Source organism: Cetorhinus maximus, chromosome 17, assembly GCF_964194155.1.
Source record: "Cetorhinus maximus chromosome 17, sCetMax3.hap1.1, whole genome shotgun sequence".
Classification (NCBI taxonomy): domain Eukaryota; kingdom Metazoa; phylum Chordata; class Chondrichthyes; order Lamniformes; family Cetorhinidae; genus Cetorhinus; species Cetorhinus maximus.
The window spans coordinates 68524475-68537883 of NC_135895.1; the positions used below are offsets into that span (position 1 = coordinate 68524475).

The 13409-nt window shown below is 43.5% G+C and overlaps 1 protein-coding gene across 2 annotated transcripts in view; it reads right to left on the reverse strand.

Annotated features, from left to right (window-relative positions):
* The window catches only part of npl (N-acetylneuraminate pyruvate lyase (dihydrodipicolinate synthase)), a 69904-nt gene that overhangs the window by 51778 nt on the left and 4717 nt on the right, over positions 1 to 13409 (reverse strand). For both annotated transcript variants that reach the window (XM_078561390.1, XM_078561391.1), the window contains exons 2-5: positions 10871 to 10938; positions 10704 to 10777; positions 5856 to 5943; positions 439 to 496 (exon numbers count right to left, since the gene is read on the reverse strand). In XM_078561390.1, the coding sequence (XP_078417516.1) occupies positions 439 to 496; positions 5856 to 5943; positions 10704 to 10777; positions 10871 to 10938 (288 nt within the window). The remainder of the gene's footprint in view (positions 1 to 438; positions 497 to 5855; positions 5944 to 10703; positions 10778 to 10870; positions 10939 to 13409) is intronic.

Consider the following 13409-nt stretch of genomic DNA (forward strand, 5'->3'; position numbering starts at 1 on the left):
CCCAGCTCACTTATCAGTGCTCCAAAGGGGCTTGCAGGGTATCAAACACCATTCTGCCCTCCAGATTACTGGGGTTGCTAAGGCATTGCCACAGTTGAATGGCAGTGGCACCACAGAGCACCAGTCTGCTCTCCTGACTCAGGACAGGATTTGACTCCACCCCTGCTGCTCCATCTACTACTTATCTTCAGCTAGCCAGTCTGCTGCCATCCATTACACTGCTTTGTCATGGCAGCTCAAATCCAAATGTTTCATTGTTGATCATCCCCTCCACCTAATTTTCTGATTGATGAATCTTCTTTCCATTTCCAGATTTTAGTTGCATTATCCAGGCATTAGAGATTTTCAGCACATGGCTGTTCTTATATCTCATTTATTTCTTTAAAATGAAATGTTAACTACACAATTAGTATGTTTATTAAAATTAATTAAGCTCACCAACTGTTGCGATTCTTTTATACACAAGGAACCCACGTGAATTATCACCTGATCTAACCTAGAGAGAAAGAATACAATTATACTTAAATGCACTCAAGCAGAAAAAAGCAATACTTAAGCTGATTAAGGCAGCATATAGGTTAACATTCAGCTGGATTGTGCACTCAAGCTACACTTGTCCATAGATTTATGCAGTGAAAAGCCCTGTCAAGCAAGTAGTGAAAAAGTGTGATGCCCTGTTAACAGGTCAAACAACTGTTATCTCCTTAACCAGGTTTAAAGATTTATTAATAAGCAGAGATTAGCATCAAATCAATGTCAAATCATGTACAGAAATCCAAAAAATAAATAAATAGTGGATTTAGAGGAAGAGGTGAAGTAGTAATATAATTAAAATCTGAAGGAATATACTTCAAGTTAGTGTTCAATGCCAGCGAGGTTGTTTGGCAGTAATTAATCTCATTGCACTGTGGGTACTTACATTAGAATAGGTAAACTTTAACTGATGGGTAGAGTGGTTTGTTATGTAAGTACAGCAACTTCATAGCATTCCACATGGTTCAATGCCAGGTCTCTCAGCAAGGTACCATTCTCGGGCACTTTCTGGAGCAGCATGGCAATATTGGCAGCAAATTTCAGATTTCTATATTTAGCTGCATATCTATGGCTACCAGAAATTGCCGTCCAATTTCCACATAAGTAATGTGTGGAGAGCCAATAACCTAACTGTTATTTCTACTGCAAGATCCAGCACATAACTTCTTTTAGTTGCAAGAATTTTTAGAATGACAAAGTCCTAGCTCCTTTTGTCAAAAAAGAAATGTCTTGTGTGAATGCTGATGGATCCGCCAAGATATTATGCACATAATGTTTGTGTTGCAATTCTTAATAATAAATGATATCAAAAAAAGTTCCAGGAGACAGGGAAAGAATAAACTGTGCCAGGTAGTGTCATCCACATTATTGCTGCAACATTTCCAAAGAAAATCATTTCAGTAAAGTTACTGACAAAAATAAGCTCTATAGAAAAATTTCCAGTTTCACAAACCTTTTGTTCAGCTATTCACTCAAGTTTGCTTGACTTTTAAAAATAATTATAGCTTATCTGAACAAGGAGATTAGGGAAAAATCAGTTTTAGTGTGACAAAATACAAAGTGGCATAACATTTCAACAATTTTTCAGCAAACAAATAATTTGGCCCAACAATTAAACAAAATTGTACTACACTTTGATATTTTGACACAAAAACTGGTCATCCTCCATACAAGACAGATCGATGCGTCAGTCATTGCTCAGGTGGTAGCACTGTCACCTGAGTCAGAAGGCTATGGGTTCAAATCTCACTCCAGAGAACAAAGTACAAAATCTAAACTGAAGTAATACTACACTGCCAAAGGTGCCATTTATTCTAAAATAAAAGCAAAATACTGTGGATGCTGGAAAACTCAGCAGACTTGTTGAGTTTTTCCAGCAATTTTTTTTGGTTTTTGTGCCATTTATTCTCACTGGTGGCAAAGATTCAAAAACACCATGTTAAACAGCAGGGTACTTCTCCCAGTCTGCTGGCCAATACTTATCCCTCAATTAACATCAGTTAAAAACAGATCATCTATTTGTTACTCCTTTGGGAGCTTGCTGTGCAAGATTGCTACATTACTTTTGTCGTCACTGTTGCAAAATAGGCAATGCAAATGACCTGTAAAGCACTTAGGAATATGTTGAGGTCAAAGGCACTATACAAGTCCTTCCTTCCTTCCTTTTATCAGGAACGTAGATGAGAAATGTTCTTTGTGTCGGTGTTCACAAGTGAGTGGGACGACGTGGGTATGGAAAGCAGGCAGAAGGACTGAGATATAATTAAAGAAATTAGTATAGAGAAAGGGAGGAGGTTCTAAGTGATCTGGCAGGCTTAAAAGTAGATAAATCTCCAGGCCCAGATGAAATGTATCCCCGGCCGTTGAGTGAGGCAAGGGAGGAGATAGCAGGGGTGCTGGCAATAATTTTCAATACCTCTCTGGCCACAGGAGAGGTGCCAGAGGACAGCCAATGTGGTAGCGTTATTCAAGGAGGGAGGAAGGGATAAACCAGGGAACTACAGGCCAGTCAGTTTAACTTCAGTGGTGGGGAAACTATTGGAAGCAATTCTGGAGGACAGAATTAATCCACACTTGGACAGGTAGGGATTAATCAAGGACAGTCAGCATGTCTGTTAAGGGGAGGTCATGTCTGACCAATTTGATTGAATTTTTCGAAGAGGTGACCAGGTGTGTAGATGAGGGCAATGCATTTGACGTAGTCTACTTGGACTTCAGCAAGGCTTTTGATAAGGTCCCGCATGGAAGACTGATAACGAAGGTAAGAGCCCATGGAATCCAAGGCAATCTGGCAAATTGGATCCAGAATTGGCCGAGTGGCAGAATGCAGAGGGTGATGGTCGAGGGGTGTTTTTGTGACTGGATGCCTGTGTCCAGTGGGGTTCCACAGGGATCGGTGTTGGGTTCCTTGCTCTTTGTGGTATATATAAATGATTTAGACTTGAATGTAGGAGGGTTGATCAGTAAGTTCATGGATGACATGAAAATTGGTGGGGTGATAAATAGTGAGGAGGATAGCCTTAGATTACAGGAGGATATAGATGGGCTGGTCAGTGGCAAATGGAATTTAATCCGGATAAGTGTGAGGTGAAGCACTGGGGCAGGACAAACAAGGCACAAGAATACATGATGAATGGTAGGACCCTGGAAAGTACTGAGGATCAGAGGGACCTTGGTATGCATGTCCACCGGTCCCTTAAGGTAGGACAGGTAGATAAGGTGGCATACGGGATACTTGCCTTTATTAGCCGAGGCATAGAATATAAGAGCAGGGAGGTTATGCTAGAACTGTATAAAATGCTGGTTAGGCCACAGCTCGAGTAATGTGTGCAGTTCTGGAATCTGCATTATAGGATGTGATTGCAAGAGCGCGCGCGAGAGAGAGCGCGCGCGAGAGAGAGCGCGCGCGAGAGAGAGCGCGCGCGAGAGAGAGCGCGCGCGAGAGAGAGCGCGCGCGAGAGAGAGCGCGCGCGAGAGAGAGCGCGCGCGAGAGAGAGCGCGCGCGCGAGAGAGCGCGCGCGCGAGAGAGCGCGCGCGCGAGAGAGCGCGCGCGCGAGAGAGCGCGCGCGCGAGAGAGCGCGCGCGCGAGAGAGCGCGCGCGCGAGAGAGCGCGCGCGCGAGAGCGCGCGAGAGCGCGAGAGAGCGCGAGAGAGCGCGAGAGAGCGCGAGAGAGCGCGAGAGAGCGCGAGAGAGCGCGAGAGAGCGCGAGAGAGCGCGAGAGAGCGCGAGAGAGCGCGAGAGAGCGCGAGAGAGCGCGAGAGAGCGCGAGAGAGCGCGAGAGAGCGCGAGAGAGCGCGAGAGAGCGCGAGAGAGCGCGAGAGAGCGCGAGAGAGCGCGAGAGAGCGCGAGAGAGCGCGAGAGAGCGCGAGAGAGCGAGAGAGAGCGCGAGAGAGCGAGAGAGAGCGCGAGAGAGCGAGAGAGAGCGAGAGAGAGCGAGAGAGAGCGAGAGAGAGCGAGAGAGAGCGAGAGAGAGCGAGAGAGAGCGAGAGAGAGCGAGAGAGAGCGAGAGAGAGCGAGAGAGAGCGAGAGAGAGCGAGAGAGAGCGAGAGAGAGCGAGAGAGAGCGAGAGAGAGCGAGAGAGAGCGAGAGAGAGCGAGAGAGAGCGAGAGAGCGCGAGAGAGCGCGAGAGAGCGCGAGAGAGCGCGAGAGAGCGCGAGAGAGCGCGAGAGAGAGCGAGAGAGAGCGAGAGAGCGCGAGAGAGAGCGAGAGAGCGCGAGAGAGCGCGAGAGAGCGCGAGAGAGCGCGAGAGAGCGCGAGAGAGAGCGAGAGAGAGCGAGAGAGAGAGCGCGAGAGAGCGAGAGAGAGAGCGAGAGAGAGAGCGAGAGAGAGCGAGAGAGAGCGAGAGAGAGCGAGAGAGAGCGAGAGAGCGCGAGAGAGAGCGAGAGAGAGCGAGAGAGAGCGAGCGAGCGAGAGAGAGAGCGAGAGAGCGCGAGAGAGAGCGAGAGAGAGCGAGAGAGAGCGAGAGAGAGCGAGAGAGCGCGAGAGAGAGCGAGAGAGAGCGAGAGAGAGCGAGAGAGAGCGAGAGAGAGCGAGAGAGCGCGAGAGAGCGCGAGAGAGCGCGAGAGAGCGCGAGAGAGAGCGAGAGCGCGAGAGAGCGCGAGAGAGAGCGAGAGCGCGAGAGAGCGCGAGAGAGAGCGAGAGCGCGAGAGAGAGCGAGAGCGCGAGAGAGAGCGAGAGCGCGAGAGAGAGCGAGAGCGCGAGAGAGAGCGAGAGCGAGAGCGCGAGAGAGAGCGAGAGAGGAGAGAGAGAGAGTCGACAGGAAGAAGCTTCTCCCCTTGGTGGAGGGATCAATAACCAGGGTGCATAGACTTAAGGTAAGGGGCAGGAGGTTTAGTGGGGATGTGAGGAAGAATTTTTTTTATTTGGATGTGCACTTGCGATGCCACAGCATACAAAGCTATGGGCCTAGTGCTGAAAACTGGGGTTAGAATAGTCAGGTAGAATGTTGGCAGGGTTAGAAAAGTGTAGCTACGAGGAGAGATTGGATATGTTGGGGTTATTTTCCTTAGAACAAAGAAGGCTGAGAGATGACTTGATTGAAGTGCCCAAAATTGAGGGGAATAGATAGAGTGGACAGGATAAAGTTGTTTCCCTTGATGGAAAATTCTAGAACCAAGGGACATAGATTCAAGATAAGTGGCAGAAGGTGTAGGGGGGACATGAGGAAGAACTTTTTTTTTAAAAAAACGCAGAAGGTAGTGGGTGTCTGGAATTCGCTGCCCAAGTTGGTGGTAGAGGCAGAAACTCTAAACACTTTTGAAAAGTACCTGGATCTGCACCTGTAGTGCTGTAAGCTGCAGGGCTATGGGCCGGGTGCAGGAAGGTGGGATTAGAAAGAGCACCTAGGTGCCCTCTGGCTGGCATGGACAAGATGGGCCGAAAGGCCTCCTTCTGTGCTGTAACCTATGGTTCTACTTGTTTGACTGGTACAGATTCAATGGGCTGAAGGGCCTTTTTATGTGCTGTAGGCCTCTATGAATAGTCCCATGATACTTTTGCATTAATTGATGTGCTGCAGTGTACTTCAGGGTCAAGTCTGCAATCTAAGATTTGAATGTATTGAGTTAGAAGTGCATGGCTTCCCTATATAATGTTTGGTCTCCAACTGGGGCTTCTCACCTTGTTCAGTCACTTTGAATTTTTAAAAACATTAACAAGCCTTTGAAACGATACCCTAACACGAGTGACTGCCTTGCAGAGGGAAGTGGAAAAGAACAGAACATTAGAATAGATAAAATAAGTTTGTTTTTCTTTACAAACTATGCTTTGGATATGGTTGATCATTTATTATCCACAAACTGGATCCAAACATAAGCACTCACTTGCCCTGTCCTTGGCTGATCCACTCTTCAGCAAGCAATTTTCTTTCTTCAACAGTAAGGGACATGCTCTCTCCAGTTGTGCCATTCACTGGAATGCAACAGTTAAAACATGTTATCTTGATATTGAAGACCAGTTTGAGAATGGGACAAAGAATATCAAACCAGATGCAATTTGAGAAAACAGCATCACATTTGATAGGTAAAGGAAACCATACAAGATGTATACAAGTATACAATTATGCAGAAGAAAAACATGATTGCATTTTGACAACATAGCCAACATGACAAAATTTTCTCCAACTGGTAGTTTTGCACTAACCTCTTTTCAGCTCAGTTCAACAATCAATGGTATGGTGTGCTGCATCTTTCCAACCCCTTTCCCTACTCGTGCCAGACACTTGTCACCATGCTTGGCACTTGTATAGTTTATTGCTCCTGTTACAATGAGGTTTAAGATGGTTATTTTTTGGAATGGTGTCTTTAACCTGTTCTGAAGTCCACTTGATGACAGGCCTAGGGCAGTTAAATATCAGAGGGGGGCCCAGATTGTATTACTGGAGCAACGGTGCAAGGTGTTCATGGTTGGAGACAATGGCAGCAGTCTGAGTTCAGAATGAATAGGCTGAGTTTCCCTAAAGTCTCAGAAAGGTGTTGAAGGTAGCAGGTTGTAAACAGTTGTGCTGCAAACTGTCCATTTACTTCTAAGGCGGCAATGGGATCAAGAATAACTAATTAGTATTTCTACCTGGATGCACAGCTAATGTGTTTCACATGGTCATGGGGAAGGGTGCAGAGGGAGCCATTTTTTGAGATAAGGTTACAGGTTTCCTTAAAAAAAAAAATCAATGAATATCATAGATAGATGGCAGTTGTGTGGTCAGAGAGAAGAGGTTGCTGAGTTGTGTGAATACCACAGCCAGGTGTGGGAGACAGTCTCTGGCTCAAAGATATAGCTCATAGCCATCTAAAGGATTCCAGGAGATTTGTCCTGGAGTGGCCCAAGGTGGGAAGAATCATCAATACAGGTTTACTGCTGGTAGTGGATTTAGGAAACTCTCCAAAAACTAAGGGAAGCACCTGGAGGTGGTCACTCAGTTGCATGACCACAGCAAAACAGGAAAATGTAAACCCACTGGAAGCTGAGAGCAACTGGGGACTGTTTGCTACAAGGGCTGTAATTTCATGGAGAGGGCGACGTGATACAAGTATAAAAGGGAATTTTCTGTTCTGTGGTTTAAAATACAAGGTGCCAATACAATAGCGTTTAGTTTTTAGTCATTTGTTACAGTAAGTTCTTAACTTTAAAAAATTCAGAATTTCCATTTAATAGGTGAAAGAATGATTAAAATGTGAAATCTTGATGTCAGTTGCTATGGAGATCATAACATTCCATTAAATAAAACTAGGCCCTCCCTTTCAGCATGTGCATGTCTTCCTCCGCTTTATTTCATTATTTTACTGTCTAAATGCAGAATGTTACAAAGTAATTGGTACTAAAGGTCCTAGATGGTCAATGGCCACTTATTTTCAGAACTAGATGTTGGAATAAGTTGGAACACTGGCCACATAGCTTGCGTTTTGAACCCAAGCAAGACTGATGGCATGAATCGTGTTCAGTCATCCAGTTGAAAGGAACTACATTAATTTGATTTACCCCATCAATTACACATGTCCAAAACAGACAAAAGCTTTCCACTGTACTGCACCAACATACTTAGGTGAAATAGAATTGCAATTTGGCATTTTCACTTCCATTTTTTTCCCCCCAGCACAATATATCATGGAATTTTAAGCACAATTTGCATTCAGAGCATTTTCTTTCCCCCATCTTTGATGCTACTTTAAAAACATCCTACTGGAATAAGGCCCTTTACACAAAATTGTTCACGCACCCAAGGTGAATTAATCACTATTGGAATTTTCACTAATTGTGCGTATTTGCAGGCAGAGATTTAAACAAGTTAAGCTTGTTCTTTTGGCAGCAATGATAATGACTTTCAATATATTTTTGTTTTAATTTACAAAAACTGTCCCTCAAAATAGCCAGGAAATTGTTTTATATTATTTAAAAGTGAATTTCAGAAATTTGAAATCATGTTACACAGAAGGCGGTAAACTGATATTAGAACCATAGAAAAGTTACAGCACAGAATGAGGCCATTCAGCCCAACTTGTCCATGCCAGCCCGAGGGCACCTAGGTGCTCTTTCTAATCCCACCTTCCTGCACCCGGCCCATAGCCCTGCAGCTTACAGCACTATAGCTGCAGATCCAGGTACTTTTCAAAAGAGTTTAGAGTTTCTGTCTCTACCACCAACTTGGGCAGCGAATTCCAGACACCCACTATCTTCTGCATAAAAAAGTTCTTCCTCATGTCTCCCCTACAGCTTCTGCCACTTATCTTGAATCTATGTCCCCTGGTTCTAGAATTCTCCATCAAGGGAAACAATTTTATCCTGTCCACTCTATCTATTCCCCTCAATTCTGGGTACCTCAATCAAGTCATCTCTCAGCCTTCTTTGTTCTAAGGAAAATAACCCCAACATATCCAATCTCTCCTCGTAGCTACACTTTTCTAACCCTGCCAACATTCTTGTAAACCTCCTATGCACTCTCTCCAAAGCTATTATGTCCTTCCTGTAATGTGGTGACCAGAACTGCACACAATACTTCAGTTGTGGCCTCACCAGTGTTTTACACAATTTCAACATTATATCCTTACTTTTATATTCTATACCTCTGCCAATGAAGGCGAGCATTCCATATGCCTTCTTTACAACCTTGTCTACTTGAACTGCTGCCTTCAGGGACCTGTGTACTTGTACGCCAAGATCTCTCACTTCATCCACCCCTCTAGTATTTTCCCATTTATTGTGTCATCGCTGTAACTGTTTGACATCCCTAAATGTATGACCTCACACTTCTCTATGTTAAAATCTATCTGCCACTTTACTGCCCACTCTAGCAACCCATCTACATCGTTTTGGAGATTATGGCTATCCTCTACTCGGCCAATCTTCGTGTCATCTGCAAATTTCCCAATCGTGCCCCCCACGTTCACATCCAAATCGTTAATATATAACACAAACAGCAAGGGTCCCAACACCGAGCCCTGTGGAACACCACTTGAGACAACTTTCCATTCGCAAGGGCATCCATCGACCATTACCCTTTGTTTGCTGTTACAAAGCCAACCTTTTATCCAGTTTGCCACATTACCCTGAATCCCATGGGCTTTTACTTTCTTGACGAATCTGCCATGTGGGACCTTGTCAAATGCCTTGCTAAAATCCATGTACACAACATCCGCTGCACTACCTTCATCAACCCTTCTTGACACTTCCTCAAAGAATTCAATCAAATTTGTGAGGCAAGACCTTCCTTTAACAAATCCATGCTGACCATCCCGGACTAGTCCGTGCCTTTCCACATGACAGTTAATTCTATCTATCAGGATTGATTCTACTAATTTGCTCACCACCGATGTAAGACTAACTGGCCTATAATTGTTTGGCATTTCCTTTGATCCCTTTTTAAACAATGGAACTACATTTGCATTTCTCCTGTCCTCTGGTACCTCCCCTGTATCTAGTGAAGACTGGAAAATCATCCTCAGAGCATCTGCTATCTCCTCCCGGACTTCCTTCAGCAGCCTCAGAAACAATCCATCTGGCCCTGGTGACCTATCAACTTTCCAGGATTTCAACCTTTCGAGTACTTCCTCTCTCTTTATGACTATCCCGTCCAATATCTCGCAGTGTTCCTCCTGGACTACTATATCTACATCCTGCCTTTCCTTTGTAAGCACAGAAACAAAATATTCATTCAAAACCCTTCCCACAGCCTCTGCATCTACACACAAGTTTCCATCTTCATCTCTGATAGGTCCCACTTTTTCCTTAACTAACCTTTTAGCATTAATGTATTGGTAAAACATCTTTGGGTTATCTTTAACTTTACTTGCTGATCTTTTATCATGCCCTCTCTTTGATTTCCTTATTTCCTTCGTCCCTGCACTTCCTATATTCGTCTAGGCCATCTGCAGTGCTTAGTTCTTTGTGTCTATCGTATGCTTTCTTTTTCTGTTTGATCTTCCCCTGTATTCCTCAAGACAACCAGGGAGGTCTAGATTTGGCAGTACCACTCTTATTTATATAGGGGACATGTCTACTTTGTACAATTAGGATCTCGCTTTTTAGTGCTTCCCACTGTTTTATCCTCCAGCAGTGCTGTCCAGTCCACCTCAGCCAAGTCCCTTCTCATTTCTGTTACACTATCACAAACTTTAAAAGTTTTAACAAAATAAATTTCCTTTCAAGTGTTCAGTAAAGATATTAAATTTTAGAACACTGCCTGATTGCACTGGTTCAGTACAGATTGTGTGTTTGGTGGTGTGCAAATAAGGAGAACATTTCTCAGAATCATTGATTGTGTCCAAGTGAAAACTCCCCTGTAAAAAAAATGAATAAAAACACATCATGGACAAAGACTTGGAAATAGCTGGACACCAAAATTTGAAAATGGCTGGGACATGGCAGAAAAGGTGGAATAAAAAGACTTATTTTAAAGTGCATATTTCAATAGGGTGCAAATAAATTAAAATCTTTTTACATATTTACATCGTTTTTTTTAAAAAGGGTTAACAACCCATGCTTAAATTCCAATTTTCAAATTCCATTTCAATTTTGGAACAATTTGTAGTAGATAGCAGTTTTAATTTGATACTGCAATTTTCCTGACAATAAAACAAGAATAAATTACATGGTGTTATAGGGGAGGTGTGGAAAGAGGGAGGGAAGAATGAAAATGGAGAAAAAAAATAGTACCTGAAACTCTGGCATAAACTTACCAAAAATATTTTTAATCCCCTGGACTTTTACCAGATAATCAACATATTGACCAATTACAGAGAGATTTATTTCACTGGAAGACAAGAAAGAATTTTAGGCCAATATGACAATGTGTGCTGCCAAACAAACAGGTGGACATCAGATAAAGTAACACCAATATTCTTACTTATCTTGTGTCATAGGTGTGAAGGTTGCTGCTACCAAACCACAAAGCTTGTTCCTGGGTATTGCCATCTAAAAAGAAAAATAAATGGATTAGATATTCAGAAGTCTCATTTCAACTGCCAAATGCTATGCACTGGTTAAATTGTACGGGCAGTGCATCATGACAGTTGGAACTCTGCCCAACTTCAAGAGTTTAGATCTCCCTTGATGTTTCTGCGACATGTGAAAGCACAAGTTCAAGTAGCTTACACATTAGCAAAATGGAACAATGCTAATTTTCAGATATATAATGTATGGAAGGCTTAGATAACAAACAAGGTAGGTAGGTCAAATAGCTCATAACTGGACAGTGTCAGGCACTTTACCTCAGTAACAATATCAAGGCCATCTATAGGGTGCAGAATCACAGAATGGATTACTGTACAAGAGGCAGCTATTTGGCACACGTCCATGCTGGTTCTCTGTAAGAGCAGCTCCACTAGTCTTAAAAGATTCACTAAATTGACACCAAGGAGGAGTGACTTGAGTTATTAGAATAGGCTGGAAAAATTGGAATTAAAACCAGAAAATTGTGGAAAGAGTCAGCAAGACCAGCAGTATTTGTGGAAAGAGAAACAGAGCTAACAGACCTGTTGAGTATTTCCAGTATCCACAGTATTTTGCTTTTGTCCAAGAGAAATTAGAGCAAGGAGGTTAAGCAATCTAATATAAAACTTTGTAATTTTTAATACCATGACAAGGTACTTGAAATAACCTCTCCTACTCACCAATTCAGGGTCACAGGGAATTGGAGCCACTCCCGAAGACAGACGCAGAGGCACGCACAATTTAACTATAGCCAATCCACCTAACCAACACATCTTTGGACAGTGGGAGGAAACTGCAGCATCCAGCAGAAATCCACACAGACAAGGGAGAACATGCAAACTCCACACAGAGACACCTGAGATCAGAATTGAACCTAGGTCCCTGGAGCTGTGACACAGCAGCATTAACCACTGCACCGTGCCGCTCTGTCTCATACTGTGTTGTAAAATTCAATAATTTAGTATGAGGAAAGGTTATTCAGTTCATTGTGCCTTATTGGCTAGAACTGGCTCAAACAGCTTGTACTGTCACGAGTTCATCCCAAATTATTTTGCCTCCCAAAAAGGTAGGTAAACCTTACAATTAAGATGAAAATGGTGAAATTTCTTCCCTATTCCAAGGACAACTGGGCAGCACAGAAACAGGAAGACGCCATAAGAGCATGGCAGATTTGCAACCTAGCTACACATGCCCACCTTAGCCCTCAACCATGAAACTGACAACCTTCTGGTGTCTACACCTGTGCTCCTCACAGGTACATTGTTGAAGACCCTCAAAGCAATCTTTAGAAATCACTTGAACAGAGGTGAATTTCCCTTATGTAATAGTGATGCTTAAAATAAAAATGTTGAATGAGTTGTGGCTGCATGCCAAAACATAACTATTGCTGAACAACACCTCTGAGAAACTAAATTTGTATTTGAAATTTGTGGCTAACACGATATAAAAAAACATTTCACAGGTTCTAATTTTCTTTTAACGTTATGATCCCAGTGGAGATTACCCCTGGACAAGCCTGGTCCCAGGATGAAACCCAGCTTGATAGGTCCTAACTTTTAATTTGTTTGTTGAGATACGTGGAGAGGTGCTACTGAACAAAGGCATGGGGATCAGCTGATGAGCTTTTTAACAAAAACAAAACAAAACAAACAAACATTCATTCAACAAGAAGAGATGAACTATATTACAATACTCCTTCACCTACAACTATACCTTTACAGATGTGCAAGGATAAAAACAAGTTGCAAAAGCTATCTTATGCTCCAAAGCTCACAGTAAGCACACAGTCCATGTACCAATAGGCAAACTGTGGTCAGACCACCAGAGTCTGAAATGAAGTGACAGATGCCACCTTAACCAGATGCTGCAGATCTCTCTTCAACTCTCCCCCCAGAAGGTTGTAACACCATGAGCCAACAACAGGTCTCAGCGAACTCTATCTTTCACATGAAGGTTTTAAATATCCACTCTCCAGAGACTCCCTTTGGAACCTTCTCCCAAACTGATGTTTTCTCTCAGACACATTCCACAAGGGTCAGCCTGCAGGGTTTCGAACTTTCCTTCTGATGCTCCTCTCCCCTGGATCACCACATGCATTCAAGCTTTCTTCCACACACTCCTCTCACCAACTCAACTGTCAACAGTACAACACTGCTTCACACACCCATAGCAAAAGGTTACAGATCGTCAGTTGTCTTTTTGGACCTTCTGGCCTCTTGCAAGCTGTTCTTGCTTTAAATCAGTTCCCTGCAGCTTTTGTCTCTAAGTCTGAAGCTTGGAGCCTCTCCTTCTGCAACCTTTTCCAGGTTCCTGTCCTTCCATTGACTAGAAGGTCTGTTTGGGACTTGCCCCTATTTCTGTCTCGATCTTTCAGCCTGAGACCTTTTGGGAAATCTGCTCTCACTCTGCAGTTCCCTCTCCCAGTGTACAGTCTCTCTGTGGCTTCAAACCAC